Genomic DNA, 26758 nt, shown 5'->3' with positions numbered 1-26758 from the left:
GACATTTGAAGAAAAGCCTTCTTTATTGAATTATGCAGCAAATTGGCGTGGAAATTTTTTCCCATGCAGGACAGTTTGGTAAAGTTACAAATTGAATTTGTAGTAGATGTTCTTACCCCAATATTATTTTTATAATATATGTGATTCATATTGTGATTTGGAGTCCAGGTTTTGTTGGAAGATGTTCTTTGTCATTGTACTTGTCGCCATTACAGCATTCTTGTCTTATCTTTTCTAGTGCTTCCATCATAGAAATGGTTTCCTTCATCATAGAAGGCATATAGGGCAAATTTATAGCTAAGCATAATTTTTCTTTTCCTGATATATGGCAGTTGTAGTTAATGCAGTAGAGTTATTATAATATATGAGCTTCATTATTGTAGTAATATAAGAGTTCCAGGTGTTTTGCACGCCTCTGTATTAAAGCAAGTTGTAGGTGTTATTTGCATGACTACAGTACTTCAAGGCACAGTGAAATTAATAAGATGTGTCTTTTTGTGCCAGGTTTAATTGAGTTTTCCCCACCGCCACCCCCTCCAGCTCCAATTGCTTCATTGCCAAGTGTGGTCCCTGAACGGACTGCCCTGCTTGGCTCCATTTGTAACTTCAACAAGTCATCGCTGCGCAAGACAGTTACCAATGACTTAAGTCGACGATGAGTGAGTTGCATGTGGCAGGTTTACTCATGTATAACAGAGGTTTGCAGCTACATAATGATTCTGCTTCTTGCTGTCAGAGGAGGATGTGCATGTCAGAATGGCCTGGTTGGAAACTGTTAGTACAAACAGGTGAACTGTATGGCTGTCATAAGTAAATAGATCAGTATCTGTTTTAAAATTCAAATTATTTTAGCATTGTGACCTTCTGCTCTTGTTGGAAGCATGTTTATGCTGTATTTTTTCGTAATGAGGGTAAAATGCTATAATTCTGAGTTTCGTCTTTTATCCTTAATATTACTGAAGATCAGCACTGAAATAATTTGAATTTTAATGTATTACTACTTATTGAGATACACTAATTCTTTTAACATGATAGGTTATTCTCAAGTTTCTTGAAGAGAACTGAAATATCTCCATTTGTAATGCATGGTTTATTGAATATTAATTTTCATGAATCGTGTAGTAATTTGTAAGTGTGATAGTAAAAATATTGCTTCTGTATGCCTCTGATTCAGGTTTTCACAATGATAAGCTTGATATGATATTGTTTATTAGTCACTTCGTGTTGTAAAGTTGAAGCTTGACTTCTGTAAAAGCATAGTGGATTCTGTTATGATTTAAAATAGCTTTTTTAGTGTTTTATGTCTTAGGTAGGTGCCTTTTGAAATACCAGAAGCTACGAAGAATACTTAAATTTTAGTGACAAAACTAATGATTTTATTGAATACAAACAGTGTCAGTAACAGTTAACTTCTTATTTATAAGGTCTCGAGAAAACTTATCAAAATTATTATTCTCTTGTAGTTTGTAAACAAATATTAGTTTTCTGTTGTTGAAAATTACGATAGTCATTTTTTTTGTGCATAAGCATTGTTCTCCTCAATATAAAAAAATATATATACAGTATATATTCACAGACTTCATAAAATTGCTGAATTCTGTGATATATGTAATTTGTATAAAATCTTTGTCAAAAAATTTAATTTCGCAAGTTAAAAAAATTTGTAGGGTATATTTTAAAATTCCGAAGGTAATACATAAGATTAAGTAATGGCCTACTGTATATGGTGACAAAGTTGTCATTCCAAACAGATGTATAGTCCTTGTTAGAGGGCTATAAAATTAATTTTCAACTGCGAAAATAACTTTTTCACTCAAAATATGAAACCTATAACTTTCTACGAAACAGTCAATAGTATCGTTTATTCTAGAATTTTAAGTGAAAACTTTTAGTCTGAGAGTTACTAAAAAATCGAAACAACATGAGAACATGAGTTCTCGTGTTAGAAGTACATGTTTATTAAAATGTACTGGTGCTAACTGAAGTACGAAGAGTTATTTGTTCATACAAGTCAGAGAGGTTGCAGTTTGTAGTTTAATTAAATATTTTTTATAACAATTATTTTTCTTCCTTCTCCCGAAACTTTTCTGTTGCACCATTAAATAATTTTCTGCTACTTCAACTTTGCACACTCATAAGATTGCACTGTTGAAGAAAAGAAAATTGCAAGCTGAAGAATAGTAGTGGTTTATTTATTTTGAATTATTTCCCAATTTTGGTCGAACCTCTGCTGTGGTCTTCCAGATGTATTTTTGTGATTAGTTACAGTTTTTGCTCATTATTTTACTGTAGGTTTTGTATTTTGCCTAATTAAGCTCATTATTTTGTCGTATCTCATCAAGGCTTGTCATAATGTGTTTTTTTACAGTTAATGAAAGAAACAACATTTTTTACTATATGCACACTTATAAAACATTTAAGTTATGAGAGGGAAGAATGGCAATAGCTCCTCTATAATTGTTCATTTTATTTTTTAAGAGGTTTGTATCTTAGTCTGTTGTGTATTAATTTTATATCAATAAAAATGAATACTATAAATTCATAATATGGCAAGTCTTGATCAGAAAGTTAGACAAGATGAGTTTCAAAAGTAGGAAAGAACGTCTGATAGAGAAAAGTTATATCATATTATAAGATTTGATGCCTAAATGTTGACCTAAGGTTCTAAGGTGTAATACACAATCTTGTCTGCTTTCATCTTCTTGCCAGGCTCTTAGGACTTGCACATTCTCAATTTGTATCATCGTTTTGAGATAAAAGATTTATTTGAGTTATAAGAGTATTACACTTGCAGTACATATAAAAAACGAAGGACTTAAGATAGAACTAATAAGCAGTAGTATTTTGTAATATTACATAACCTCAACTAAGATGATCCGAGATAATTTTTTTTAACCATAACATTGCATTTATGTTTCATTTGTAATAGTAATACTAATAGTAGATTTTATTTGAGGATGCTTTCAAATGCAGAGGTTAATCAGCATCGAAATTCAACTTGGACTAGAAATGGTAGACAGATTTTGTCTGAAACCTCCTATGAAGGATAAAGTTTCTTTATGTGTCGCAAATCTTTTACACAGGACCCACAGCTTAACTTCCCTCCCAAAGAAATCCATGCTTACGGTATTATTGCTCTTTTAAATCCATCATCAGCCGGATATGAACCAATGAACCCTGGATCCAACAGTTGGCATGCTAGCCACTGAACTACTGAGCACAACTATTCCATTTGTAAGACAGCATGAATTATTGAAGAGTTTCTGTATAAGATACACAAAGGCAAGAGTTTATGGTGATAATTATTTAAAAAATTCGCATTAATTTCGCACTGATTTTCAGTTAAAACTAATAAGTAATCACTGAAATGAAAGTTACCAAATATTAATTAAATTTATAGGTAACATAACAATGATATTCACACCTTTTGCATTCAATTTTCATACTGCAATATTTATACATAACATTATTAGCACCTATATAAAATCCATGTTTAATCCTTAATACAAAATCACTAACTAGTTACAAAACTCTCTGGTTAACAAAACAACTCCCTTCAAAGAATCGCAGGTCAAGAACCTCAAAATACAGTTTGTCCCAAAATTACAGACAGCAGCTCAAGTTCCATTTACAAAAGTGACCGCAGGCAGGGAAATTCCAAGAAAATATGTCTCCACTCAAGTTAATTCTTGAGGGCAGAAACATCTGCTAACAGCTTTATTTATTAATTTGATTGTTGTCGCAACAATTTAAATACGACCTACTGCTTTAATTATTCTTCCATGAAACATAAAATGTTTCACTTATTACTGCTCCTGACTTCATGGCATTAAGTTGTGAATGTCTAATTCAAGCTTTATTTGTAAAGTGCTGTTTTTTCTTTCTGCGACTTGAAACAGATGTACATTTCTTTCTGTTTAAAATGAAAAATAATGTAGAAATTTCTCATTTATTTATTGCTAGAAGTCAGAATTTTCTCGAAAACAGGCAGAATTCTAAAAAACAATCGCCAAAAAATAATGTCACGAACGATTCCAAAACTGTGCCATATGCATATAAAAATATGTTTCTTGAACAATAACAACTTTGTCATTTATCAATAATAACGAAAACTCTTGCCTTTGAATGTACATATATTATATGTACTCTGAACTATTAAGATGAATCTATTTTTTTACTGCTTTCTTTTTGTATAATTCAGAGCGTGGGCTCTTACTTCTTGCTGTATTGTCGTTTGAGTCTGTCTGTCATTATTTAATAATATTTATGATTAAGTGAAAAAGATCGTTGCAAGTATTTTTGGGAATTTTTACTATTTTTACCAGATCATTACAAATGTTTTTCAAAATTCGCATTAAGTATGCCAGAAATTTATGTACAGTTTTTCAATTGAAATCACTTGTGTGGAAACTAGCATTGGCTATACAGAAATTAATAGTAATATTATGCTATTAAAGAGTTTGATTCATTGTTTTATTTAATGTTTTAGGAAATCGTATTATTGTTTTAAATTGATATGGTTTGTATATTTTAATAATTCAACTTAAAGGACGTCATGTTAGAGACTTCGATTTATGGAAATTTTATGATTTGGCAGAGTACTGCAACTTTGTTTAACAAAAATAACAAATTTGAATGACTGTAGGATAATAGTGAAGTTGCAGTAGATTACAACTTCTTCTAGTGTTATATGCTATTTGCGTGCATGTGTGTTTTTTTCTCTTAATGGCAGATATTTTTATTCTTGATCATTGATCTCATGCATCCCACTCTAGGAATAATCCGCTAAAACTGTATATCACTTTGCAACCTTCGGTATTTTGCTTGGTAGGTCTATGTGGAATCAGTATGGTGTTGATGGTGGTGATTATTAGAGCTAACAGGAAAACCAGACGACACACTGAAAATCTTCCCCAAACAATTTTGTATACCACAAATTTCACTTGGACTTGAACCCAAGTCTCCAGCTTGGAAAGCTGTAGCTCTGGCTGTTCAGATTTTCGTGCATTTGCTGTTAGTATGTTGGGGTTATGCTATTACATATTATACTAATAAATTTAAATTTCGGATTTTGGCCAGTCTTTAATTTAAGTTACTTTTGTTGGGAATACAAATTCAGATTGTTGTAGCAGATATGTGTAGTATGTTGATTCGGTTTGATACCATTAACAATATTATTATATAAGAATCTTATTGTTATGTACTGCACTTGTAATATTCAGAATTTCTCTTATGGTGCTTCGATATTTTCAGCTTGTTCTGAACCTGTTAATATTTGAACATAGAAGCTATTTACTGTACATGTTATTAACAAAGTTGTTTTATTGCGAATACGTAACTGAAATGTAGGATTGTGTGAATGTGTGCGTGTGTGCGTGAGTAGGTATTTATATACTTCACATTCCTTTTTTATATATATGTACACATTATCCAGTTCTCTGTATTAATCTTTTATCACTGTTGAAGTTAGCTGATGCTTTCAGAATGATCTGAACTCTTATTGCATCATTGGAGTTTACCTTTGAATTAAGACTTAAAAAAAAAAAAACAAGCTGAAATTGAAATCATATTCTTATGCTGTGATGGGAGACTAGAGTTAAAATTGCCTTATCATGAGATACAGAGGAGGAATACTGCATACTTCCTATACCAATATATGTCCACTCGTAACCTGTAATTGAAGGCCCTTCTTGTGCAATATATTAAACTAGAAATGCTTGATTTTGTTTTGACACAATAGCATAGTAAAACCAGAATGTGAGCAAATAGGGCAAATGTTAAGGGAATTTCTTTCATTTTATTTTGTGTACTTGTTATTGAGAATCTAAGAAATTAGACAATTATTTCAGAATTATTATTTCGCTCATTTCATCTTCACTATAATGCAGCGTTTGGCATTTTGTTGATTATTTTAAGGCTTTAAACTCTGAACAGGTATGTATGGCATTCCATTGATGTAGCCATATTAGATTTCATGATAAATGATATTTGAAAACATCATTAATTTTCGATACAATAAATTTAGTATTAATGAATGGAGTATCATGTTGGTTTGAAACTGTGTTCTCCTTTTTGTATTCATTCTGGAAAATAAAATTTTGAATTCACAAGAGTTATTTCGTAAGATGCTCTACTTTTGACACAAATTCGTTATCAAAAACATTAAATTGAATAAATGTAATACAGGCCTAATACCTAAATAAGAGAATAACATCTTATTGCATCAAATTTTTTCAGTATAAGAGACTTTCGGATGTCATTTGTGATACAGTAGACTTTTGCTAATTCGTCCATTCTTGCGCAGAGAAATGCCGGATTAGTGAGAGTGTCAGATTACTGAGAGTGCTTAAAAATGCCATTAAATATAATGGTTATAAGCTGCGCCAACCTCTCCACTTCCACTTCTAAATCGGAACTATAAGTACCTATATAATTATGCGTATAAGTAATACAGTATAATGCGTGGCACTAGTGCGAATTTCTCAGAAAACTATTACAGTAGAAGTGATTGAAAGTACAGTAGAGGGAGGCTGGATAATGGAGAGGTCGGATTAGTGAGAGTCTAGTGTATTTTGATAATAGTGAGTTGTTTGGATACATAATTGGAGATAGTTCACGTTAATTCCAACTGCAATTAAATGGATGAATATGTAGAGTTAAAAAGTTTGGAAATCATTTAAAGTGGATAAATAGTAGAGTTGAAATAATTTATGAGTGGTGCAGTATTCTTTCTTGGTGCAAGCAGAAGATAAAAGTTCGAATTTTAAAACTTTTTTTTTAATCCAGTGACGCATTGTTCACCCATGCAACCTCATCTAGAAGCAATGCACCAAAATTTTAGTTATTTTTACCGTGCAGGTGTTACCCTCAGTGCACCATGGGAGGCAAACTGTATAGCAATACATGATGATTAAAGGAACAATGGTGGAATGCTAATAGAGGAATGAGAATACCTCGTGAAAACCTACCATCAAACATATCTCTCTCCACCTCAAATTGCACTTGCACCGGAATTTGAATCGAAGTTGCCAACATGGAAACCTGACGCTCTAGCCATTTGGTTAACTGTGCGACCTTTGAATTTTAGAACTAAAGAGCTAGTTATAATATAATAAAATGACAAACTTGGCTCATTACACCTATTGTGTGTAGTAAAGGCTAAGATATCCTTCTTATAAGCTAGCAGTAAGGGTGTTAGTTCTATGTGCATGCTGCCTTTACTCGAAAGGAAATATTCCTGGCACTTAAATCTGTTAGGGGCTGAATAAACCTTAAGATCGCAGTTAGAAGGATTAGATAATGGAGAAAATCCATGACCTCACTGGCAATCAAACCCACTACCTTTTGGCTTTGCAGCATAATGTCTAACGCACTTCCCCATATGTGTAGTATTGTGAAAAAAAAATATTAATCCTCATTCCATACAAGAAGACCCCGCAATCAACAAACATCCCACAAAATCCTTCTGCTCCCCAACTGCTGATTGATTTGACACGTATGGCGCAATGACAGATGAAGTGCCATAACAGAAAATTATAACAACCTAACATAAGTATTGAATGCATGCAGGATTTTTATAAGAATGTACTTACATTATGAAATGTCCACTTCAGGTAATGAACTGTTTCTAATGAGTTTCCCTTTATGACCTTATGATGTTTTAGGCCTGAATTACCAGCAAATGGTTAGCCATTATACCTTACACTATTACTTTACATATGTTGCAGAATGTTAACAACATGCAATTTAACACAGCACAGCACCAATACAGTATTATAATACAGTACAAGAAGCAAACAGTAACAGAAACTGATTGACTGACCACCATTTCCATTTCTTTGTTTGGGTTATTGTTTTGAGTGATTACACACTATTAAACAACCTCGTTGTTATGTAACACACCTCATTGCCATCAGCCCCTGCCTACAAATCACATTCTTTCATGACAGTCTTAATTAATTTTTCAACTGCTTCAAATATCACATTTCCTTCTTATTTAAAAAAAAGCAGTAAGTTTGCCATTAACTTCGAAAATATAAAACAGGTGTGCTTTCAACCAGGGAACTAAATTAATGTCACATTCTTTGTCCAGTAGGAGGGCTTCAGACACATGCATTTGTTTACATGCTGAGTCTTCTTGTATGGAATGAAGATTGGTATAATTTCTCGTGTGCAGTTCTAATCTGTTACATGGTCATTCTACTTACATTTTATACTTCTTACAGTAGTAGAAAGAAACTGAGCAGAAAATAGTTAAGACTTCGGTTATGTGATTGTAAAATTAACAATATATGTATACCATCATAAAATCTGTAAGAAACAAAGTATTAATTTCATATGCTTCCTTTATAATGTTACAAAGTGTAAGAATAATCCTAAATTTCTGAGTGAAAGAGGGTAACGAATAGATCTCAATTCTTACACATTCATATACGCACTTTATTATTATTATTATTATTATTATTATTATTATTATTATTATTATTATTATTATTATTATTATTATTCGTCTTGCTACATATTTTCATTTTAAAACATGAAGTGATTTCTGCTTACATTCTCCAGACAAATGCAACGTAATGGATACACTATATTCATAGATATTTCTCATTACAAGAGTTTTAGTTTTATTGCATATATTGGTTAAGTTTTGCTTATCAAGTGTCAGATCGAGATAAAAGAGTTGTATGGAATAATAGAGTAGCAGTGAGAAAATACAAATTATGTATAAAATTATCATCATCTGGTCAAGCCTTGTGGTCTCTATGGTTTTCTGCCATCTCTTCATAGGTTTTCCCTTAGATAGTGTATAAAATTATATGGAAATAGTTCATTGATAACTGTGATGGCTCATTTATCATAAATTGTACTGATTGATAGCTGATAGTAGGGTTGCCAACTCTCCCGTATTTGCTACTATACTGTACAAATCTTTATTCTAAACACTTAATTTTACCGTGAATAATGATGATTTATATGATGCAATTTTTTGTTTAAGAGATGCCTTTAAATATGCAGTTGTTTTATAAAATAATGCTTATCAGAAATGGGTTTTAGTGCTCACCTGTTTAAAATCGAACCATGTTAATGTTATAAATTTGAAAAAGAAAAAAAGGCGAATTTTATTTTAAGCATACCAAGTAGCAAACAGGCTGTTTCACCTCATGAAAAATAATTGGACAGATGTTCGAAACAGGAGCAAGACACACCTAATCAAATCAGAGCTGCAAACTGCAGTCAACTTCAACTGTTATGTGAAACTAAATCTGTCTCAAAATACTCTTAATTTAAGCCTAACTGCCAAAGTGTAGAATAATGTTGTTTAGTAACTGAACTGAATAATTTGTCAAACACCTGCATAGAATTGGAATATATTAGTCCCCTAACTGCCCATTGTGCAATTCAAATCAAGAAATGGATTCGGAACATCTCAAAATCTGTGCTTCAGTGGCTGACCATGACAATATCTTTGAAAAATATTGGAGTGCAAGAGGTCAAGTGACTTTATTGTCAAGCACCTGGCATTAGAAAATAATAACAACAACAACATAATTTGTCAATTTTCTACGTGAAATTTTGTCGATTCCTTAGCCTCCCGTATTTTCTTCAAAAAAAGTTGGAATGTATGCTGTATATAGTTGATAAATGAAGTTTAGCGGCAAACTTCGAATCTTGTAAGATTTTTATAATTAGTGTTATATTGTTATTATTTAATTATAAATGTTAAAATTTCGAGATATGAGATACCATGAAAACTATTAAAATCTTGTAAAAACACAGACGAAAGAAATATTTTAGTGTCATGTAGAAAGGGAACTTAATAAAAAAAACTGCTTGTCTATGCTTGTCATCCCTTTCTCTCCCATAAATGATGTTGCTTACATTGTGTTCAATAATTGGGTAATCTCATGCCTTGTAGCATGAGTTTCAAACTCTTCTGGTTTTACTGAATGGTGATGCTGATGATATGTATGCAATACAAACTAAGGACAAATGTGGTTGTTGAGATGCAGTCATAGGCTTTTTTGTGATGCCATTGGGTCATATTTCCAGGTGAAAAAAAAATTGTTACAAATTTAAAATTTCACACAGTTAGTGTGAAGGTTGAAGGTTGCTTCCTCTCTCTATACTCCCACCATGGCACTTAACACATTTTATGATTATGCTATAAGTTTTAAGACAGAAAAAATCACTTGAAGGTTTCTTCAATTATGAACAAGATTAATTAATTTCTCAAAGTTTTCTTCGTTATTTGTAACTTATTTTCTCATATATTTTCATTAGACTATTAATAGTTATTAACATTTTGACTATTAATTTGTTACATGCATGCTCAAACCCAACATCAGGGGGAAACAATCTCGGAAATGGTACCCAGGACATAGGGCAAGAAAAGTTGTATCCAGCATAATTTCACTGAACCTATGATGGGTGGCAACCCTAGTTAATATTATGGTTTCTGTAATTTAGTGATTCTTATGAATGATTTAACCAGACACATCTATGAAATGTTATACATGAGTAAATGAGTGATGAGATCTTCACAGTCGTGGGCTAGTGTTGTTCAGTCTGCAAATTACAGGCTCTCACTTAAATTTCCGATATGATACAATCCCATCTTGTAGTAGTTTTCAGATTATGCAAAGGAGCTTGACATGAAGTGAATTAGGGTTTGATGCCACTCCCATTACATCATGAACGATTGTAGTAACTTAAATTATTACAGTTCATAGTGTATTGTTACTGGGAGAAGAAAAAAAAAAAAAAAGAAAAGAAAAATTATGACAGTTGTTAGTGCTAGCCATAGATGTTTATAATCTCTGAGTTATGTCAATTTTGATAAGAAGAAGCTAATAAATTTGGGTTGTGTATCTATCCTTACACGAGAAAAGTATCTTCATTATGTAGAATTTTAAGAACAAAGCCAGGTTGTTTCAGGCAATTTTATGGAATATTTTACATTCGGAATGAAACACGCATTGAAATTAATAATTTCAAAGTATTTTTTATATATGCTAAAGGCGGATATTTGACTGTTTGTCATTCACCCATATGAAGCCAGTTGTGTAGATCAATTAAGTGACAGTGTTGTTGCCCAAGATGCACCACAGGAGGCTGGTCTACACTACACCCATTATGAGATGATCAGAGATTTTTTGGGATTCCATAGAGGTGACCTCTTGTGTTACCTGGACCATGGGCCTGCCCAACATGTCATAAATCAGAGGTATGCCGGGGAACGAACCCAGGCCCACACTATTATGAGTTTTGTGCTCTAGCCACTGGACTGCCAAGGCAGCATAACTTTTTAAAGTATAAAAATACCCGAAAAATAATTTGCACTGTTATAAGTGTTTTGAATGATATTTATATGCATAAAATAATTAATTTTTTAAAATTCAATCACATGCGAAAATTGGGCAAGTTCTCCAATATGTCGGAACTATTTACAGGTTTCATTCATCTAGTAGTTGGGTCCATTATACATGGCTGCTATAAACATGAGCGAAAATAAAAGCTAAAAAATATCATCATAACAATTCCTGAGTATAGCTGATCGAATTGGGCTAGCAATAATCAGTGTCTCATACCATTGTTAATAAACTATCATAAATCATATCAGCAGTTAAAATAAAACAAAAGAAAAAGTTATACGGTAATGACTAATTGAACGAAATGTTGTAGTGTATACCTCAGTTTTATCTTCTTCTGTAACTTAATTTGTGACAATTTAAAAATAGAACGTATTTGTACAACATTATTAGTCTGATTTCCGTGTGTGTATGTATGTTTTTAGTTTTTATCGCCATTGTACGGCCAATGACTCTAGTCAAGTGCCACTGCATTGAATAATAAAAAAAAAAAAATGTATGTATATATAGTAATTCGACAAAGCTGTTGGATTTTTTATCTTCAAAACCTTGCAGAATTGAACATTCTCACACTTAATACAACATTATAAGATATAAGTGCTGAAATATTTGACTATTAAATATATGAAATTTAAGGTTAGTCTTTGTACTTTTTAAATACCAAAGCATAACGTGACTTTTAGTTTTTAATAAAGCAACAAACTCTATATATCGCAATAAAAATAAATCAAATATCTCTGTTGCAAAAGAAAAAAAAATAAATAGATTTACAGGGAAAATTTATTCCTACAAAACACATTGGTCACACTTTAATATACCCGTAATGTTCTTTCCAAATACACGCAGGGGGAACTTGATTTCAATGGGATATGTGACAATGAAAACAAATGTCCAAAAAAAAGTACATTCTTGTACTTTTCTGCAAAGTTTACTCCCACATGGAAAGACACTACAAATCAAAAAGAGCACCTCTGGTGTATTTATACACAGACCTCCCTTATTCTAATCTAATCACATCAAGTCAGGGGACTGTGCTGTCTAAGGTACAGGTGCTTACTAACATCACTTCTTTGTTGTATGACAAGTTGCCATACCCAGTCTTCAATACATAACCGTTTAGGAAACGTACATACATACTGTAATGAAACGTTTATAGTATATAATATTTATACTGCTGGTTTTCTGGCGAACATTAAGGAAGCTGTCACTTTCTTGCCAACATTATCATAAATTAGCCGAATGGAGAAAGAGCATCAGAGAGCATTGACGTGTTTCAATTGATAACTAAGGCATTCAATTTTGAAAGTAGATTTTCCTTGTGCGATTTTCACCCATATAAAATGTTATATTCATAGATTAGTATTTCCTAAACTAATGATGATAGAAAGTGAAGTCATATTGCACTAAGTTTTGTGTGTAATGCCTATCGATATTCTTTAAAGAAAGAAAAACCTGTACCCGTCACAGTTCCTACATCAGTTAGAACTAATTCGTAATTTTGTTCCATAAAGTTGTCTGTAAAACATGTCATAATATGAATCCTGTTGTCTCGAGGTGGGGAGAAGAATCCAAAAGGTTTGTTAAATCACTTTGTGCGTGCGTGTGTGTGTGTGTGTGTGTATGTATAGTAAAACTCAATTAATCCGGATTAATTGAGGCTGAGAGTTATCCATATTAGCAAAAATAAAAAACAATTTTTTAGTTGGTTATGTAACTACATTTTATCGACTACTACGTTATTTAGTGTCGGAATTGGTAATAGTGAGATATTTCGCGAGAAGAGGCCGAGGATTCGTCATAAGATTACCTGATATTCACATTATGGTTGAAGAAAATCTCGGTAAAAACACATCCAGCCATCAGCCCAAGCGGGAATCGAACCCACACTTAAGCACAGCTCCGAATCAGAAGGCAAGCACTTCTGCCAACTGGTTCTGCCTGTGGATAACAATCAACTTAGTGAATAAAAATATTTAAGCGTATAACAACATAATAAAGTAAATCATTTCCTTTGATTAAAAGTGTGTTTGCTCTTCTAGTTTGTCGCACACTTTTACTATAAGTTCGTATAGATACCTTTTGTCATAGTATGTAGAAATTTCCTTATTGCCATTTTGTTGAATAAAATTAATCACATAATTCAAGTGTTGTTTTAACTCGCTTAACTTCATATTTTGGGATTCAGATTTCAGCACCCTCATCTTCAGATGCACCAACAATCTCTCCAGCCTTGTTTACACTTCCCACTATTTCTTATTTATTTATTCATTGTCACAGCCTTCTACTGTGATGGATCTCTCATCAACCCTAATCAGTGCTTCATGGTAGTTCTTTTCAATTTCTTCCATCTCGAATTCATAGAAAATTTTCTTCCATGTTTAGACCAATGCAGAGTGTGCTATGTCGTCCATTGCAGTCACAGTGATCCACTTTTAAGTTATTCACTGCACTTTTCTTACGAACTACAGTATGCAAAAATTTAAAAGCCTTGTATTGTGTAAGTGCAGTAATTTGAGTTTCCTGTATGAATTTTTATTTCTTCAGAACACCTGTCTGGATTAAAGGAGTCGAGTTTAATGGGGTTCTACTGTATATGTATCCATAAACATGTAAATTAATATTGATCAAAGCATATTAATAATTATTTACAATTTGGATTGCTTAATACATTATATTTTTATAAAATAAATGTGTAAATATGTTACGTGTTTGATAAAAAATCTCAATGTAAAAGGGACGTAGACATAAGTAAAGAGCATTACACAAGTTTGATATAATTCTTAACAGATCTATAATTCGTAGATATGGTAATGATTATTTTCAATCATATGTTATGCTGCAGTGCTAAAATTTTTAATATATCTAATTTTTTTAATCCCTTGATGTTTGTTAGGTAGCTCTTGATGAATAATTCAGTCATTAATATTTCTTTTATATTTTTTATTTATCCCTCTTTTAAAATTGATCATTTCAGTTGTGGTAGAATATATAGAAGAGAGATTGCAGAACACTAGCCCACATCATATGTGACAGAGTTATGCATGACCTATTATAATAGAAGTAAGTGCAGGGTGCTGACAAGAGATTGCAATTGAAGTATACAAGAACCTGGCTTAGTAGACATGAATATGCACTTGTTAATAGATCGATTATTCACTTTTGTGACCAGAACCCAAGCTGTTAATATGTAACAAATCAACTGTGGTTGATGAACAGTGAAGACAATGGTTGGGATCTGGTACTGTTCCTCTGAGAGACTGAGAATTCCGTCAGTACAACAGAGAAAGTCCTGATATCTCCAAGTGTCCCTTCCTTATATATTACTCGTCCAAAGGAGCTATACACCTGATGATAGTTGCTGGGAATAAGTTATATTATACAGTCGTATAATAAAGAATAATTTCGTTTCTTTGATAATTTAATTATTTAAATATTTTTATTTAGATTCTCATGCCTTTAATTACGCAATTACTTTTACATGGTACCTTTATAGTCTCTTGCATACATGACTGTTACTTGATTTCGAAAATCTGTGGTTTTCTTAAAGTCTTCTCTGTAACTATTAAGTTAATTGGTCGGCCTGGTTGGTATAGTGTTGGCCTTCTATGCCCGAGGTTGCGGGTTCGATCCCGGGCCAGGTCGATGACATTTAAGTGTGCTTAAATGCGACAGGCTCATGTCAGTAGATTTACTGGCATGTAAAAGAACTCCTGCGGGACAAAATTCCGGCACACCGGTGATGCTGATATAACCTTGCCAGTTGCGAGTGTCGTTAAATAAAACAACATTTTAACATTATGTTAATTGCTAATATTTTCAAGTGACAGTCTGAAGTTCCCCACCATTCTTCCAATCAGCTGGTTTAGTAATCTGGTACAAAATGACCAGGTAGAATTTCTTTGGTCGAGTAACATATAGCCTGCAGACTGGTCGGCATCTTTGCATTCATTGTTGTTAATTATGTACTAGGATACATTTTGTATGTTTTGACGGATTTTTTTTTTTATATATTTTTATACAGTACTGTTTAGCAGAGGAAACTTAAGTTGCATATGCAAACTAGTTGTGTTTGACCAGCCTCCATGAAAGGTGGGGATACTTATACGTGACATTTTCTTAGCATTAGAGGTTGAACCGAACTTTTATATCAAACATCTTTCAATATCTATGTAATCATTGATGTTATATCCTTCTGACGTATTAATGTTTTGTTTTTAATTGCTGAAAGAAAAACCATCACGTTTAGTAAAATGTATAGATCAGAAATTTGGTTTCAGACATGTAAATTGTTCTTTCCGACTACACATACACAATCAGAAATAACATTTTAAACAGTTTACGTAATGTTAAGAAAAATGATTTTAGTTTTACATTAAAGTGTTGAATAATGTTGCTGTAAATTTGAGAAAGTTACTAAAGAACATGTGATATGTGCCGTGTTTCTGTAATCATTTACTAATTTTTCTGTGTTAATTTTAGGTTATACTGAAGTGGATTTGAAATTGTGAAGAATGTAACAGATATTTTCAAAATCTGTTAACATTCTACCAACTTGTGTGTACTACAAGTAATAATTAACAAATTCCCAGCATCTTCCATAATTATATATTACGCTCCTGTTATTTTATTTTAAATTTATTGAAGGACACATTTTGTGTTATTTATTCATGGAAGACTATTGTTTTAGGACACTGTGGATAGCAGACTGCAAACCTTACATGCAGTACAGCTGTCCAAACTGACTTACAGGTCTCCATAATGGAATTACAGTAGAATCCCTCTTAACCAGCACCAATGGAAGCAGGCAAATTCCGATACGAGATTTTGCCGGACAATTGAATAAGCATTAAATTATCTGTTCGTATTTTATGATGTGAACTTGTTGAAATGGCAGTCATATGAAGCTTATTCCTCAGTCACATGATCATTAGTAAATAACATAAAACTGTGTGGATTTTCTTTATTAAAACACATCACTTAACACAAAATACACTAATTTTCGGTTCGAATATTCACTGAACATGAAATTCGTGCGAACTTCCTAATGTGGCAGTACTGACGGCCCAGGCTGTGGCAATTCCATCTATGCATTCTTTTGTGCCTGATAATGGACAGGGAGATTCTTTACGTTTTTGAAGCACCTTGGATTTCGGTATTTTCCCCATCAATGTCAATGTCACTTTGTGTGAACCTTCAGCATTTCCGCATACCATAATTACACGATCATTGTTTTGTTTGAAGCCCTTGGACGAGGTTTCTGTTGCACATGCCAGTGTTGCTGTAGGAAGACACCTACATAATAAACCAGTCTCGTCACGTTATATATTGTTTCACACTAACAATACTCTCAGATATAATTTTCTGGAACTGATTAATAAACTGATCTGCTGACACTTTGTCGCCACACCTTTCTTCACCGGACACGTCTAGTTTTCGAATTCCATGCCTCTCTTTGAATCTGTTAAGCCACCCAACGAAAAATCCACTCACCTTGCAGTTTCATTTTCTGGTGCATTTCCTTGACTTTTTCTTGTAGCATCGGCCCAGAAATATACATTGTCTCAGATCTTTTAATTACGAACCATTCGTGTAGAACACAATCCAATTCTTCACAGTGTACAGTTTTCCGATTGTAGATTCATTGTTACTTATGAATCACCAAAGTTGACTGCCATGTTTCTTTATATCGTATAAAGTTGTACTTCCAATTTTATATTCTCTATTAATTTGGATCTACTAATTCCTCTCTCTATTTTCTCGAGTAATTCAAGCTTTTGCTTAGTGTGAGGACATTCCTCTTGCGCTTAGCAGTAGTAGCCATGATGCTATCACACGAATTAAACTTTTACACATTATAGGAACAGAGAATTTCACACTTTCCTATTTAGACTAGTCCAACACCTCGAAACGAGCGAGTTCAAGTGGTAAATTTAAAGGCATAGGCTCTGTGCATTGTTTGCAAAACCCAAGTGGCAACCTACTGACACTATCCGATCTACCACAGGGACATAACGGAGTTTTCTATCTATGTTTTCACGCGTAAAGGATGTAAAGAGTAAACAAAGTATGCGGCATGAGCGATCCATTCACATCTTCGTCCAACTCTTGCCTTTCGCATGAATATCTTTTTTTTCTTGCCCTAGCCAAAAGTGCCATTGTTTTGGTATTGCTAGTTATTTGGGTACTGGATACGAGGGGTTTTACTGTACTATAGTACAGCCATTTTAGTCTTCGGCTCTAACATTTTGAGAGGTAAGAGTAGGGTGAAGGAGAGAGACTAGCATTGCCAACCTTTAGCATTTTGAGGTGAACAGAATCTCGAAATTGTATTGTGAATGAAACTATTCTGCTGAATTTTAACCTTAAAACATTCTGGTGTGGTTTCATATAATGTTTTTAATTACTATAGCTGCTACAAGAATTGAGTTCTAGTATGCTCAGAACTCAGTCACAGTTTGCAATGCTGGAAGAGGTGCTCGCACCAGAGGTGAAAGTTGTCTGCTAGAACCATCTGCCGTCTCTCCCCCAGCATTGCAAACTGCAACTGAATTCTCCTGTGCAAACCCAAACTCAAGTTTGGTAGCAGGAAGCTATAGTAATTAAAAAAAAATACATGAAATCGAATTAGTGTGTTTTATTGTTAAAATTTAGCAAAACAGTTTCATATACTGTAGAATTTCGAGGTTCTGTTCACAACTTGAAAACACCACAGGCTGGCAATGCTGTTCTCCCTTCTTCTCACTTCTCTTACTTTGCGAAACGTCAGGGCCGGACAGCTGTACTATAGTGTTTAAACACTTGTAAGTCACAGATTGTATTTTTAACTAAATAATTTGTCAATATTCTATTCGAGAATGATGTTGTCAGCTGATGCTGAGTTCTTGGCAGTAAAGCCATAAATAATGATGAATGTCATAAGAGTAATTTTAAAACAATTATACTGTGAAGTGAAAGAACAAACATAATTGAAAATTGCACGACTGTATTGAATCTGTGTTTTTCTTTCCGCAATTGCAGAGAACTATCATATGTACCTTTCTGTAGTAGCTGTGTGCCAAGACAAGAAGCTGCCCAGTGAGATTAAAGGGGCCACAAGTTGTAGTTTTGTGATCCTTAAGTTTATATGATTTCACTTCGAAACAGGAAGGTTGCATAACAAGATGAACCTTCCTGTTTTTTTCTTTCTTTCTTTTTTCCTTGAGGCAATTATTTAATGTGATAAAACTGTGGGTGTTTTTCATCATGTATGTCCCATTATAATATTTGTGTGAGCAGGATGCAGTACTAGTCAGAAGCACACCAAGGAAGAAAATAAGGAAAATGTAACAGCTGTTTTGATTGACAGAGATTTATGTGGAAGAGAACTATATATTGTGTGTTGTACCACAGAGATACAATATTCTTAATATATTCATTGGTCATGATTTTATTCAAATACATAGAAGTGTACAAGAATTTATTTCCACCCTGTTGCAACATCCCAGTATCACCAAAATAAAGCTCGCACGAGTCAGGTAAGTCACATTGGTACCATAGTAGCACTCACAGTAGTTGTACCATGAAGTGAAATTATTCCCATCTTAAAATAGTAACATTTATCACTACTAATTCACAAAAAGTGATGTAAGCAGAATGTTACAGATTTTGGATTATATCTCTGGCAGCCAGCGGCCGTTAAATTTCAAGTAGCTTATCTTACAAAGAGAGCTTCAGCATATAACTTTCCTCCCATTGCCTCACCTTTCCACAGCAAATATGACATTACACAGAGGCAGGGATAAAATAAAGAGATCTGTACTATAGTATATCTTGGTCAGATTCTCAATCTGTGGCTGCAATTCAATTCATCATGCATTATTAATTGACTGAATTGCCCCAGTTACATCATTTTTCTGCTGGAATAGCTCAATATTGAAATGCAGAACATTACATTAAACGACTGATTTTAAGTTATCACACTTCAAAATGCAAAAAAAATGGTAGCAATATGTCTTGCCAAGTTTCCATATCTCAATATAAAAGTAAGTTTCTTAAGTGCCAATTAAGCCGAATGCTGGTACAGAATTTAGACTAAATTAAATGTTCCATCAGTGTGACTGATCTCTTAATCAAATGAACAAGTGGATTGACTGCTATTCTCAGTGGAAAATCTCCTGCATGTGACGAGAACCAATAGGTCACTGCAGCATTGTAATATTGCTTGCTTGTGTGAGAGGACGTCTCGTGCAAGAGACAGTGGTACCAGAGCAAGAGGAAAGATATCACTTTCTGCTTTGTTAAATATGTTGTAGCTCTATGATAATCACGCTGTAATTTTTGTGATTGGTAGATCAATGTGTAAAGCATTAAATAGAAATCACAATCTTTTTTGGAAAAAAAATAGTAACTTCGAAGTGATGTGTTCAAAATAGACATTTATACCTTGAAACGATGGTAAGTGGCAAACTTTTTCACTCTAGATGGAGGATCAAAGCAAGATAAATGTTGAGAAAGACTGGACATCACTTTTAAAACTTGATGCTACTCAAAAGCTTTACTAGTTTCCGAGTTGTGGCAAGTTATGACTCGACACTCAACCTTTTGTTTGTCAAAAGAAAGAGAACGCTGGAATATTAAAATAAAGAACTCGTAAATTCTAAATATCAATTGTCGTGTGTGGCTATGTAAAACAACCTTCTGTCACACTTTTATCATTACCACTTGCTTTACTCAACAGCATAATATAACAGAAATATTCCTTCACATGAACGAGAAATTGTCTGCTTCTCTTGCAATTTTTAATATGAAGAGTCGTAAGAGTGTATCAGCTTGACTGTGTGCGTTTGTTTTCTTATAACCACATGTCTTGAGTGATGCGAGTATTCTAAATAATAGCACTCTTGTTACAGAATGCATTAAGGTTGAACACTGTGCTGTAATTCTTATCTTAATAATTGTACAGAGGGAATGGTTTGATTTAAAATTTGGGGGTTTTTTTGGGGGGGGGGGGCATACTTAGAAATCCATTCTCTCTATATTTGGCATACTGAATTTCAGAATTAAATATCCAGTCACCAATGTGTCCCTTGCTAGTGAGACTCCTTCACTAGGCAACATTAAAGTCCTCTGATTCGTGGAAGCTGTTGAAGGTCATATGCAGGAGATTTGTTGTGGAGAATAGATCACATAGAATCAAATGTAGTTTATGGATTTAATTGCTGAATGAACAAATTTGATAAATTTCTGTTGGATGTGTACTATAAAATACTGAGTTTCAAAACACGTCCGAGACAATTTGTTACTCTTTCACAGTGGAATGGATAGAAATGCATTTGCTTGTATGGGCTTGGTCCTCTAGGTAATGTAAACTCACCTTACACTCGTACGATCTCCATGAAACATTTTCGCACACACATACACACAAAAACTGTCTAGTTAACTAAGGGGTCAGACATTCCACGCAAAGCACAACAGTTCGGCAGCCAGTTCCTGGAAGACTGCTATGCTTATAACATTGTACTAAGTCATGTTCCATTAAAGCGTAGAAGGAATGTTAAGAAGTCTGAAGTAAGCACAGAATAATTGTATTGCAATGTTATTCAATCGTGTGTCTCATACACTGATGCTACAAAACGAAATTATGTTTCAAGCATTTTAGAGCCACAAGAGATCCTTTACATCAAGGGCATTATTTAAAACAGTGTTTCTCAAACTTATTCCTGAAAATGCTCGAAAAATTTTTGTGGGAAATGGAATTCTTTAATGTGTTGGAGTTGTAATGAAGAATATAAATCAATCATCAAATTGGAATGTGTATGGTATATGGTACTAATTTAAATCCATCCTATATACAAAGGGAAAAGGGGCAGTTAAAGAGCATATCCCAAACTTGAAAAACGCTGATTTAAATAAGTTCAGAAAAATGGCTAACTTTCGCAATTATCTGCCTTTTCTTTGTGACTGTAACCTGGGCTCAGGTTTTACAACTAATTTGTGAATCTTCACACTTCCACATTTCTAGCTCTCCATCAACTACGTTCATAGCAAAAACACTAAACGCAATATGTTTTGATGGACGCACTGCACAAACAAGGAAAGGGTGGAGGGCTGTCAGTCAATATGCATTTTAAAAGCTAATGTCCTCTATTGCTCAGCATCTTTTATGTTTCTTCCTACACACAAACTCTTTTTGTACCACTTGACAGTCATCTACAATAATCACATCCATATAAGTACTTCATATTTCAAACTCTTCTGTTTGCAGAAAAATGGACGTGAAATCTTCAAGTAAGAGAATAACAGTCCGGTCATGGATTCGTCCACTCTGAGGAGCTATCAGAGTCTGTTGTTTACATGTTATAAAGAGACGTACTCTACTGCAGATCCAAGAATTTGTTACGAAGCTGCATCTACTGAAAGTAAACCTATGTGAGAGGAAACACTTGTAACCTATATTAAGGCACTATCTTGTAATGTTAAAGGGAACCTCAATTTGGATGTTCTGGCTGGAAATATGATTTGGGAATTTCCTTAAAGCTTACTGTTGGCTGTAGTTCAGACATGCCAACTTATAACTCAACTAAGCAGAAAAAAGAAACCAATTCTGATCTTTCCTCCCACATATGTCTGGAAACATATATGTAAAAAATGTTACTTTGATAATGGTAAACTATTTTATTGATTTTTCCTTGCACCATTCAATATGCACGATTTTGTTACTAAATGAATTGCGTACAAAATAACGACCTGCACCATTTTGCAAAGTATTCATCTGGCAGAGAAGTCGTGCCTTATGTTTGTATATATTTGATTTTTTTAACTTAAGACACAGAGCCCTTCCCTTGTTACATTTGTATGGGAATATCGTACAATATATACTTCACAAGTATATAAATTATAAATAAATTAGTATCCCATCTGATATACAAATAACCGTTAGGGATGGCACTCGCTTCCCTTGTGAGGGAAAGGACACGAATGCAAAGCATGAATACTGATAAGGTCTAGAACGCCCCTATATTATAACAATGTTTTGATTAACTTGTGCTATTCTAGACTAGCAGTGAAGAAAGAAATACAAATCCTACATACATTACTGTACAAGGTGCCGATTATAATCTAAATTTCATTTTTAACAACAGAACAAACACAAATACATTTACATCCTAATTTTCTATTTACAATTTTAATTCAATTTTACAAAGGGAAACTTGTTTTTTATCACTAATAAAAACAATTGAAGAGTGTGATCCCAAAACTCACTCAGTCCATTTGATCCAATCCTTGTCTAAAAAGTTTGTGTTGTGCATGTCACTTGAAAATTCTCTCGGTCTGTAGACCAGTGCATAAAAGAAACTAGCCCAATTCTTTCACAAAATTGGACTTAACACATTTGGTGATCACACTCTTAAATTTTTCCTACGATTATCCTGAGCTGAAAAATTGTGCAGTTTCGTCATTTAAAAACATGTTTTCACGATAGTTTACAGAGATTTGTTGTTTCTTTCCCAGAAAACAAAATACTATGTAAAATTAGTCCCAGCAAGAGCCATCCCTATGTTACCTTACAGCTGAACAGAGATTAAAAAAGTGATCTCAAAATAAAAGCTCGAAAGTTCGTAAAAATTGTAATTAAAAAATGGAAGCAAAATGTTCTGGTTAAAAAATTACAACAAATTCTCGAAAGTATAAAAGAATAAATTAATTTCTACTATCTATCTAATGAAGTTTAGTGCTGTATGGCATTTGTTGAGAAAATTATCAATTTTGCTAGAGGAACAATTTACAGTAAAATATTGTAAATGCTTGCCTGCCTGTGCAAATGCAACTAATTATATGCATTTTTAGGGCAAGTATTGCACATTAATGATAGAATAAATAACGTTTAAAACACACACTTAAAACTTGGACATTCTAGCATTATACAATATTATGAAACAAAATAAGGGCTTTTACACCTGCTACCTGTTCAAGAAAGAAATAAAAAACTAGTGCACAGACGGTATGAATGGAAGGTACCGTAATTACAGTTTTGCTGAAAAAATATCAAAGTTTTGAGACCTGTCACTGGAGGATTGGTTTCCAATGGCTAGAGAACTGAAGTGTACCAACAGTGGAACCTCCACCACCAGCACATTTTATTTTGCATCATTGCTTTTATTTCTTTCTGAATATTCCTCGAAGTTTGGGCATCCCTGTTAGTTAGAACGCTTTCGAGGAAAAGTCCTGTATCAAGAACGCAGAGTGATGAGGTGAAGCTGTTCAGTCTCTGCCTTCAGAGACATGAGTTCATCTTGAATTTTATCTGTAATTGTTTTCCGAGCCTCTTGTGGAGAAACCTTCTTTGATCTCAGTTGGTCCAACATATTGCCAAAGTCAATTGGTTTACCGAAGTTCAGAGTGACCTTATTGCGAATGCGGAGATAGTATGGAGGCTCATTTGGTAGTATGTTGTCCATACCAATGTGCCACATGGGTACAATAATTGGCATAACAGGAGACTCGTATATCAGACGACCAATTCCCCATTTGAGCCTTAAAAATTCTTTGGTCATATTGACTCTTCCCTCAGGAAACACGTGCACCCACTGTCCTTTACAAAGTTGCTCCAAGCAGAAGTCTATAGCTTTCTGCAAGAGAATGAAACAAGAACCATAAATTCAAGTTCAACAAATATACATACATTTAATTTCATCAACTTCAACAAAAACTGTAAAACTCAGATCTCTGGAAGAAATAGGAGAAAATGCGCAGCATAACAAGTGCAATTCCTAACATACCAATGAAATAAGCTGTGCCAACTTTCAGGTCTACAGGTCATAAATGCATCACAAAGCTCATGCATCTAATTAGAATTTTTTCAGTCTCCAATATGCCCATTATGTGAAATGAATGACCACATCACTAATACCCATCTCTGGTTAACCAAGAAACTATGTACGAGAAATATTAAAAGTGCAAGAGGACGAATGGCTTTATTACCAACTGCATAGCATTAAATAACACAGTTCATTTGTAAAAGTGTTCAAATTATGTCATGTTTATCATTGTCTTTTTATGCTTAATAGTTTAGGCCATAAGGTCTGTTCTATCTCTTTAATACCTTTTAAAGATATGTAGAATGGACGAAGTGTTAAACTGTTAAAATATCTTAAAATATTTAAAAATAATTACAAAGTGTTCAAAATTTTAAAATTAATCAGTTCATTTTCTTTCAGGTGTGTCAAGCCATCATCTTCCAACCATGTGCGAAATTTTATTAAATTTTATTCTCTCAACATGTTCCTTCTATTATGTTTTAGTTGCTGATAGTTTCATTTCTTTGGTGCCTTTGCAGTGTATATCTCACTGCAGGTCTTATGAGCAGATAGCGGATTTTGGGTCCAATACTGAATGTTAAGTGCACATTAATTACAGAAAGGTCATTGAACTCATTACTACACTCTCTCCATATGCCAAGGGATGTGACGTTTTGTCACTGTGTAGGAACCAAAAATCCGCTATCTGCTTACGTCTCATCTCTGCACCCAAACTTCTTATGTGTTGATATGATAGTCCTCGTTTAAAACCCATTATACAAGAATTGGGACAGCCACACAGTCTTATAAGTGTTTAAGTTTTTAATCTTGCAAAGCAGAAACATATATAAGAAGTTTGTCTATTTTGAGAAAATAGTTTCTAAAACAGATTTTTTTTTATTTACCTGCAAATGTACAGATACGAGGTATCATTTCTTAGTCAGTATTATTTTAATATCGTGTATATAGGCCAATTATGCAAAATATCGCATGCCTGAATCTCATAAGGTAACATTATGATGAATCAAAATATATTTAAACTACTCTCCAATACACAAAATGTACGTAAGATGGTTGTCTAATGGAGGAATAAATATTATTATGGGAGGGAACTCAGATCTCTAAGTAAGTGAATCCTTTAACGGACCAATAACACTAAAGATGTTTCTTGCAACTCCTTTCGAACTTATTGGTCCGTTAGTGGCTAACGAAAGAATAAATGCGTTCTTGCTACCCACCATTAGTGGGTGTCAATTTAATTAGTAGGCATATAACTCTTCAGATTACAGTGGTCTCGGACTCTTGTATTCTAAGGTCTTATGACAATGTGTTACTTGTAACTAGCCCAACAATAAAAAGAAGTAGGTCACATGTACATGTGACAGTACCTGGTACACTCCATTCCCTCTTATGACAGGCACACACTTGCCAAGCATGAAGAAATATGAATGGAAAACATTCGTGAAGCAAATGTCATGAGCTGCAAGTGACCATCTCATCTTCTTACGACTACATATGTGTTTCAGGCTCAGTGTGGCTACAAAATATAAAATGCATTATTAGTGTAGGTACTCATTCCAAGCTGAAAAATTACTGAACATTGAGTTGACAAGTTCGGTTACCCCACAATCCTGGATCATCAAAGCAAGAGTGATGATTGGACACTGTGATAAGTGGTACATTTTTTGGTCTGTGATCCAAAGCTTTCACTAAAACATCTTTGTTATACACATTCGTTGTGTTCAACCATTCTGAAACAATAAATCATGTCACAATAGTTAAGTAACATTTTCTCAACGATAAAAATGGGACTGTTATTAACAGAACGTGTCACAGAGAGATAACTTAAAATCCATAAAATCACGACATTCAGGAATTCTTGCTCTGCTTAGTGTATGTATGTAACATTAACTTACCAAACAATTAAGAACATTACAGTAAAATGCAAGTAACTGAATTGCAATTATTTCGAAAATAGATAGATATACTTTGCTTTAGTTATCGTCAAAGCAGTTACAACCATTAAAACATGAACTATTTTTTTATAAATGCATAGACCTACATTAAGCAACAGGAGCTATTTAAATGTCCTCTAAGTATATATTGAACTATTTAACATAAATTTCACATGAACCACTAGTAACTACGGAAGAGGTTTTTAAGTTACATAAAAAAAAAACAAATTAATATATTCGCTAGGCAACGTTAGTAGTCTAAAATATTTCGGTCTATATAAGGTCATGAATTGCTTCTTTTACTCAAATTGTTTCTAGCCTAATATAAAAATATATTAATGCTATATAAAACACTGTGAAGTCACGAAAACTTGTAGCCTTGACATGCATTTTGCAATATTTCCATGACTTTCACTTTTTATACTAACCTATGATAATTTTGCTAAAAATCCCAACTGCTGCAAACGTAATTGAACTTGCCAAATTCCAGAGTCGTGATGGTTGTTTCAGTGCTGGGAATATCCAGTTTATATCGTACATCATTATGTGGAAAAAGATCACACTTCGACTATATTAACCCTACTAAAAGAAATTATTTTGGCTTTCTGCCTCCATATAGATGGAGGACATCTTGAAACAGAAGGAAAACAGATGA

The 26758-nt window shown here is 33.5% G+C and overlaps 2 protein-coding genes across 2 annotated transcripts in view; one reads left to right on the top strand and one right to left on the bottom strand.

Annotated features, from left to right (window-relative positions):
• LOC138699930 (PX domain-containing protein kinase-like protein) overlaps positions 1-18809 on the top strand; it is a 49095-nt gene extending 30286 nt beyond the window's left edge. Inside the window, exon 10 of the mRNA XM_069826129.1 lies at positions 505-18809. Within this exon, the coding sequence (XP_069682230.1) occupies positions 505-659 (155 nt within the window). The 3' untranslated portion in view covers positions 660-18809. The remainder of the gene's footprint in view (positions 1-504) is intronic.
• On the bottom strand, positions 18772-26758 carry Taz (tafazzin, phospholipid-lysophospholipid transacylase). The gene is made up of 4 exons (XM_069826132.1): positions 26532-26758; positions 25771-25899; positions 25537-25685; positions 18772-23980 (listed from the first exon to the last, which is right to left on the bottom strand). The coding sequence occupies exons 1-4, from the start codon at positions 26644-26646 to the stop codon at positions 23582-23584; spliced, it is 792 nt and encodes a 263-aa protein (XP_069682233.1). The 5' UTR covers positions 26647-26758; the 3' UTR covers positions 18772-23581.

This window comes from Periplaneta americana, chromosome 5 (genome assembly GCF_040183065.1).
Source record: "Periplaneta americana isolate PAMFEO1 chromosome 5, P.americana_PAMFEO1_priV1, whole genome shotgun sequence".
In the NCBI taxonomy this organism is placed as follows: Eukaryota; Metazoa; Arthropoda; class Insecta; order Blattodea; family Blattidae; genus Periplaneta; species Periplaneta americana.
Note: the sequence above shows the minus strand (reverse complement) of the source record. Positions and strands in the feature narration are given on the sequence as shown.

Bases quoted from the DNA above. Each gene is read 5' to 3' on its own strand.
- Taz (XM_069826132.1), bottom strand. From the start codon at position 26,646: ATGATGTACGATATAAACTGGATATTCCCAGCACTGAAACAACCATCA. The intron at 25,900-26,531 runs GTTAGTATAAAA...TTATTGTTTCAG, and splicing joins TTTTAGCAAAATTATCATAG to AATGGTTGAACACAACGAAT. The intron at 23,981-25,536 runs GTACTGTCACAT...ATTCTCTTGCAG, and splicing joins GAGGGAATGGAGTGTACCAG to AAAGCTATAGACTTCTGCTT.